The sequence below is a fragment of the Xiphophorus couchianus genome, chromosome 23 (genome assembly GCF_001444195.1).
Source record: "Xiphophorus couchianus chromosome 23, X_couchianus-1.0, whole genome shotgun sequence".
Classification (NCBI taxonomy): Eukaryota; Metazoa; Chordata; class Actinopteri; order Cyprinodontiformes; family Poeciliidae; genus Xiphophorus; species Xiphophorus couchianus.
The window spans coordinates 18,498,809-18,506,227 of NC_040250.1; the positions used below are offsets into that span (position 1 = coordinate 18,498,809).

The 7,419-nt window shown below is 36.6% G+C and overlaps 1 protein-coding gene across 1 annotated transcript; it reads left to right on the forward strand.

Moving 5' to 3' along the window:
- The first annotated feature begins 1,984 nt into the window (after positions 1–1,984).
- LOC114139281 (gastrotropin-like) lies at positions 1,985–3,310 on the forward strand. The gene is made up of 4 exons (XM_028009109.1): positions 1,985–2,120; positions 2,218–2,378; positions 2,459–2,548; positions 2,675–3,310. Exons 1-4 carry the CDS (start codon positions 2,054–2,056, stop codon positions 2,732–2,734), a joined length of 378 nt encoding a protein of 125 aa, XP_027864910.1. The 5' UTR covers positions 1,985–2,053; the 3' UTR covers positions 2,735–3,310.
- The last annotated feature ends 4,109 nt before the right edge of the window (positions 3,311–7,419 follow it).

Below are 7,419 nucleotides of genomic sequence, written 5' to 3' on the forward strand. Positions count from 1 at the left end.
CCCAGAAAAAACGACAAGCCCAGCCCTACTTTTAAACACTCAAATCCCATAAAATCTTGAAGGACTTAATATTTGGGCCTAGAGTGGTGGACAGAACAAAAAAATGCAAAGGGACCATGACCTCAATTATTAAAAATACCTTGGTTGCCCCAAAATAACCTGGGTTACAATAGGCACATAACAATGCAGTTATTTTTCAATAAACACCGTTGAGATAAAAGTAATATTATCAAACTTACCACAAAAATACGCAGAGTAGAATTCAAACCTGAAGCCGGTTGCAAACAAGCCAGCAGCTAAGTGGCTGTGTATTTGGACAAACCACTAGTGTAAAAATGTGGAGGCGGACTGTTCCACTCCTTGTATTGACTTGCAGATGTTTTTGTGTCAACACAAACGCAAACGCGCAAACAGTCAGTAATAATATTTACAGACAAGAAAAAGTACAGAAAGGAGTCATAACCCACTGTTCTCAATATAGTGCTTAATTTAAAACGCGATAAACCCCCGGGAGCGCATGGGGAGGGGTAGGAAAGAAGTGTGGCAAACAGCTTACTTGGATTCAAACTTGATTACCAGTTTTTTCACAATCCTGGTCCTCAAGTCTTCTTCTTCTTCTTCTTCTTCTGTTGCGTTTTATGGCAGTTTACACAATTTGCGCATTACCGCCATCAACTGGACGGAGATGTAACTTCAGAAATGTATTTTTTACTATACGTCTTCAAATCAAAAAAAAGAAAAATTACTAAATTATATTCATACTTATACACTCACACACACACACACACACACATACATGCATACTAAATCCTCTCAGCTAATTTTGTGTCTGGTCCTCAAGTCAAATTGACCTGCATGTTTTCAGATGATTGCAATTCAACAAAACCCTGTTTATCAGCCATCAATTGAAATCATGTGTGCTGAATTAGGGGAATGCCTGAAACTTGCAGGGCAGTGAGGACCAGTGTTGAACAACACTGGATTAAACATTGATATTTCATTTATTAGAATTCAACCACAAAACAACATTGATTCAATTACATCATTTTAAAATTGGTTAATTGACTAGAATTGGATGATTGTTTGATGGTTTATCCACCACCAATCATCGATCTTAACCATAACTTCAACCTTTTCGATCACAATTTAATATTGAATTAATAAGCCAACAGTGAAGTGGCTGTGTGGTTGGGACATACCACTCATGTAAATAGGGGGATGGACCGATTCACTCCTTTTCATGACTAATAGATGTTTTTGTGTCAACACATTACAAACAGTCAGTGACAAGTTTTATGGACAAGTAAGACAATGCACAAAAAGGAATCACAACCCACTATCCTCATCAGTGCTTAATATAGTGCTTAATTTAAAACATGATAAAAAAAATAAAATGCTGTCACCTACCACTCAAAGTGGGGGAGATGCGGAGAAGGGGTGGAACAAACAGCATACATTGATTGAACATTTATCAATCATTAGAATTCAACCACAAAACTACATTGATTCAATTACATCTCATCAACATTGATTACTTGGCTAGAATTGGATGATTGATTGATGGTTAATTCTCTACCTCAACAAAAAATCTACCTTTTTGATCAGAATTCAATGTTGAACTACCATTGCTTGCTATCTGGGATCTAATAAGCAAATCTTTATCAAACAAACATTCTCTGTTAGCAGAGTATATTTGACTTAAAGTGAGACTTAAAGTGGCCTAAAAGTCTCAGTTATAGGGGTTCCTGCCATTCTTGCTCACATGCCAAATGACCACAGCAGTTCCTCTCTGCCACTTTTACAACTCCAAGCAGGCTTCAACTTGCTCCCCAGATCTCCATCATAAAATGGTTGAACAACCGGATTCTAACCGAAGCAATGACGCCCCTTCACTTAACACAGCAAGAACACTTATCGCTTGCGAAAATAACTAATATTTTTCATGTGACTCCCAAAGCGTCACAGGAGAGGAAGAGGCAGGCTGAAAAAGGTCTGCCCCTCCTTTGTTGACTCATAAATTCTTTCTGCGGCTCCACTGTTCTCAGTCAGCAACATGGCATTTGCAGGGAAATACCAGCTTGAGACTCAGGCGAACTATGAAGAGTTTTTGGAAGCAATTGGTATTAAGATGTCTTCATTTGGACGTTGATTCAGTGAGCAATGATTTATTCAAACATTGAATTATTTTTCATTGGACAATGGATTTTTCCACCACAGGGCTTCAGACGGCTAAGACAGAACACAAAGTGGTGACCGAGGTGGTTCAGGATGGCGACAACTTCACCTGGACACAAAGCATCCCTGGCTGGAGCTGGACCACCAGTTTCACATTGGATCAGGCGTGTGAGATGGAGTCGATGAAAGGTGTCAAATTTACGGTAAGTCTCTTTCGTTAGACTGAAAAATTTTAAAGAATTGATTGTTTTATTTCAGATATTTTGATCTTTTTGACCTACAGGGCACTGCAAAAATTAATGATGGGAAGCTGTCTCTGAAGTTTCCAGAGTATTTCTTCACCGCAGAGATTGTTAATGATAAACTAGAAATGGTGAGAGGAGGCTTTGAAACTCTGAAAGTGATTTAAACCCTCAGTCAGCTGAATATGAGTTATAGCTTGTCATAAAATAACCCCAGACTCTCTTTTTTTCTGTATTCCACCATGTGCACGGTTCAGACTTGTGTAACTCCGGGAGAAAACAGTGTGACTTTTAAGAGAGTGAGTGGGAGGATCTAGCTATGCGGGACCCAACATGTCTCCTTGGGAAGACGAATGACAGACAACGGTTGCTCCGGCCTCTCAAAGCAAGAGAAAAGAAGTTACGACATTAAACCAAGCCACAAGCAGACTGTCAACGTCACTCAAATGAGTTGGTCATGAGTTTTGAGGTTTGATTTTGCAGAACTGATGAAATTACAGAGAAATTACATTGTGTGAATTTCTCAACTTTAACAGGACATACATTGAAACTAAGGAAAATCCTTAACATGTTAATTATCAATTTTCCCCAAACTAACATCATTTTAATGTTCTTTTAACATCATTTTAATGTTTTAGCATGATGCTACTGTTTCTGTTGTACACCTATTTTACCTATACATGCCTGACAAACTGCAAAGAGTGTTCTTCAGGAGAACATCTCAAATGATCTCTTTTCATTTGTCAGAAGGATGTAGCAGAATCGGATCACAGCACCAATTATATATCCAATAATTGAACAGTTTGACACTCAGATTTGAAATACTGTTGTGCAAAGTTTTTTATTGATGGTGATGTGTCACTTCATTAAAAATAAAGGAAATTAAAGAATTATCAAAGGAAAAAACTCTCATTTATTCATTCATCCAAAAGCACCCAAACAAATTGGCTTACTTTATTTATGTTCAGCAATGGAAATAACACGTCCTGTTGTGTGCATGCTGTCAACACTGAAAGAAAATAATGCTGCACACTGTGGGTTCCAACTCAGACAAGACAGTGTCTGATTCACGGCTTGTGATTTCTTTAAGTGCTACTCTTAACATTTAAACGTGTTAAAATATCTTTATAAAAAACAATAACTTTGAAATAATTTAAATATAAAGCAACTTATAAAATAGGACTTGAAATATGTTTTGGGAAAATTAACAAATAGGAAATGCAAGTTTAGGAAGGTAAAATTTGAAGACACGTATAGAAGAAGCACAGCTGACATTAACGGGGTGTTGGTTCCATTATGTGGGAAGTGAAGAGAAAACATCCTGACTCCTTCATCCTAATGAATACTAATGGTAATTAAAAGGGTTTTCTGTTAATCTGCTGTGGGGGTAGATAACGGTCTAATGACCTTAAAGTAACTCATTTTCTTTTTTAGAAAAAGTCAAGTCAAAATAGATGTACTTCATCTTGGTTGCCACTGAGAGGCGCCCTTCTCCCTCTTACAAAAACGTTCAAATAAAACAGGGCGTTCTAAACACAACATACCGAATGAACTAGATGTGAATCATATGGAAGCCGGCGGAAACGGGCTTCCATAGAATCAGGATATGAAAACAGAGAATCCGACGCTGATTCACGCTGAATAGTGAAAAATCAAAAGCTTATATGAGGGCAGATGAGGTGAAACACATGAGGCGTCGCAGCAGGTAATGGCATGATGAGTGAAGTTGATAAACGTCAATACAGAGAAGCAAACTAATAATAGGAGAGAAACTAAAGAGGACATGACAATAAACCAAGAAACGACAGAACTAATCAAAGGAAACTAAATGAAAATGCACGAAGAACAAAATGCAAGAATTAATTAACTAAATTAAATACAGAGGAATAATCTGATATGACAAGACCTTTCGAGCAATAATTAATACAGGCGACTGTATGTTTGGCAAGAACAGACACTATTTTCAGATAAAAGGTAAAACTCTTCACTGTTCATAAATCTGTGTCTTTTGATCCGTCTTTAAATAAGCTTATTCATACATTGCTGATATAAAAATCTACAAGAAAGTTTTGTAAAATACATTTTTCTTTATCTTTGATTTTTTTTTTTTTTTTGCAAATATAAGTCAACAGATGTTAATTAAATGTTCAGCTTGGATTTAATTTAAATGTAAATCATGAACTTCTTGTCGTTGTGATGTTTCTGAAGTAAATAAACTTTATTTACTGATCAGAATCCAGAGTTGTGCAGATCATTGAGATCTGTGATCTCTACTGAAACAGAGACACTGGGCCTTCAGTGAAACCACCAGTCAGATCCACTTTTCTGTTGAAAAATCTTCTAGTTTCAACCATATTTATTATCTTCCCTTATGGTTCATAGTTAAGTCTGCTACTTAACTGAACCATTTACTTTAAAAAAATTACAAAATAAAAAGAGAATTTTATTCCACTTTTCAATTTTCTCTAATTTGTTTAAAAGAAAAATCAACTTAAAATAGCAGTAAAGCTGTACTGATAATGTGCTGCATAAAACAACATAGTGATCAAATTGTGTCTTAACATGCAAGACAACAGCACAGTGTGGCTACACCCCCGAGAAACTTTCTGTCATTTGTCGGCTGTTATCCTGGATTATGTCACAGCGTCATGGCAACACAGTGCACAGTGCATGGACGGGGGAAAAAAAAAAAGTCTCTCAGTCCGTTGAACAATACAGAATATAAGCAAGCAAAGATCTTATTTATTATATTTTTATACTATTGTAAGCCACAAATAGTGTTAAAATATAAATTTTTTGTGTGCAACTAATGTCACATATTTTCTACATTACTAAAACAATAACTATGGTTGGGTTTAATTCTCTTTCATGCCCAGTCTTTAGTGTAAGACAGTTCAGGACGCCCCCTTGTAGATTTAAACAATCCCTTCACTCCTTTCAGAGCTTGAGATTTATTGCTGGTGTGTTTTTCACAGAAGAAAACATTTAAAACCCATTACGGTACTTTACAGAAGTAAACTGTCATGTAACAGAGCCATGTTTTCTGATTGCTGGTTCAATACAAACACAAGTTTCAGACAAAATGGTAAGATTTATGAATTAAAAGCTCCCGTTCCATCAATTTTCCGCAGGTAAATCTGTAAATGTAACAATCAAAAGTCAAATAAAAATCTCATATGGTATTTTAAAACTCAAAATGCACGTTTCACTTTACGCTGACCCAGAAGAAGAACTGTTGAATATAGTCATTTCCGACTATGAGCTCTCATTCATTTTGCAAATTTTTTCTGTTGGATAATAAATTAAGGAACAAAAAAAAAAAAAATCTGAAAAGCTGCTTTGGAGTCGAAAGAGTCGACTCTTTTTAGTGATCCGAGGAAAAAGAGCCGGTTCTCTAAAAAGAGCCAGAATTCCCACGCTGCCGTGAGCCCTTCCCACTTCCCCGAGCTCAGACAGGTGGACAAAGTAACACGTCACTGACATCACTGTTCAAGACTTCAAGGAGGGTGGTTTGAAAAGACAAAGGCCTACAGTGGACAATAACCATTGGCAGAAATAAATTGGGGAAAATCCATGAAAAGTGAACGAACAAACGAACTAGATGCAGCAAAACTGTTGACAGTTTTATGATATCTGCAGAAAGGGATGCAACCACTGATCCTGCAGCATAACTAAACCTGTCTTTTATCCCTGATCTGAAAAAAAATATCTGTAATCATTTTCAGTATATAGGTGGTAAATTGAGTCATTTATACTTGGTTATAAACAAATACTTATCATGAGAACCCCACCCCCACATACTCACACTGGACTGTGTGTTTCCCATGATTTCATGCTGTGTCCAGTGTCGAGATGAAGGCAGGAGGCCAGCATTGTATCAAAGCATAATGTCTCATGTGTAACAGAGTCTCCCATCACTGAGTGGGCCAAACACTTTGCAACACAGAAAGCTCTGACTGGACTGTGGAGGCGAGGTCCAGACCAAGCAGATCAGAGGTTAAATGATAGCTCTGTTAGACATCTGGTGAGTGTTACAGCTCATAATCTTAACATTTCACCCTTCAGTGTAAAAAGATTGGGTTCAAAAGATTTGGTTTGGATTTTGGGGGGGGAAAGTACATAAATGCGTATCACACCATTGGAGTGTTATAAATGCGTCAAATGTCAGAAGTTGCTTACCAGTCTTACATAAAACCATGCTGCTGAGTAGAGTAGCTTTTATCCTGATATTTGATCAGAGATTTAGAATTTAAAAATAAGAACATACAAACATACAGTATGTTTGCAACTCATGCAACATGAGCGTGGATGATAAAGGAAGTATACAAATCTCAAAGAGTCTCAGAGAGCGTCAAAGTTTGTGTGAGGTTCTTTATCTGGGATGTTACATTTGGTTTGCATGAAACACGTTACCTGTTCTGCTGTGCATTTAATAATAGGCTACAGAAATGATCTTCTTTTGTCAAGTTTTTGTTTTTCTGGCAAGCTTCAAAGCGATCTTTTTGTTTTCTCATAGAAAGCACATTTCCTCACCTCCCATTTAAGTTAAACATATGCAGGATCTTTCTGATTTTACTAATGTGAACTTTTACATAACCAGATGCAGTTCTAAATGCCATGCTGATAGTTTATATTTGAAGACTTCTTTCAGCACCTTGCAGTCTGCTCTCAGGGTTCACTTACTTGGACAACCAGATACATAGACACAAGAAAGAAGACTGGATTGCTAAAGCAGTACATCAAACTATCAAAGAATAATAAGTACTGACCTGTTCACAAAAGGAAGTAGTTCAATATAATAATAGTAGTACCTAAAGTACCAAATAAGTTGTTTAAATATTTTTAATCACATGTATTATCATTAGAGGCTGTTTTTTATGTTATAGTGTGAGAATATACTTCTGGAAATTCTGGTTAAAAAATTTCGATTGTAAAGATTTATAAACATCTATAGCATCCATGCCAACAAATGTTTTGACACTCTAAATGCCTAAGCTAGATT

Excerpts from the sequence above, each read along its gene's own strand:
- LOC114139281 (XM_028009109.1), top strand. The coding sequence starts at position 2,054 with ATGGCATTTGCAGGGAAATACCAGCTTGAGACTCAGGCGAACTATGAA. Across the intron at positions 2,121-2,217 it reads AGAGTTTTTGGAAGCAATTG|GGCTTCAGACGGCTAAGACA; the intron begins GTATTAAGATGT and ends TTTCCACCACAG. Across the intron at positions 2,379-2,458 it reads TGAAAGGTGTCAAATTTACG|GGCACTGCAAAAATTAATGA; the intron begins GTAAGTCTCTTT and ends TTTGACCTACAG.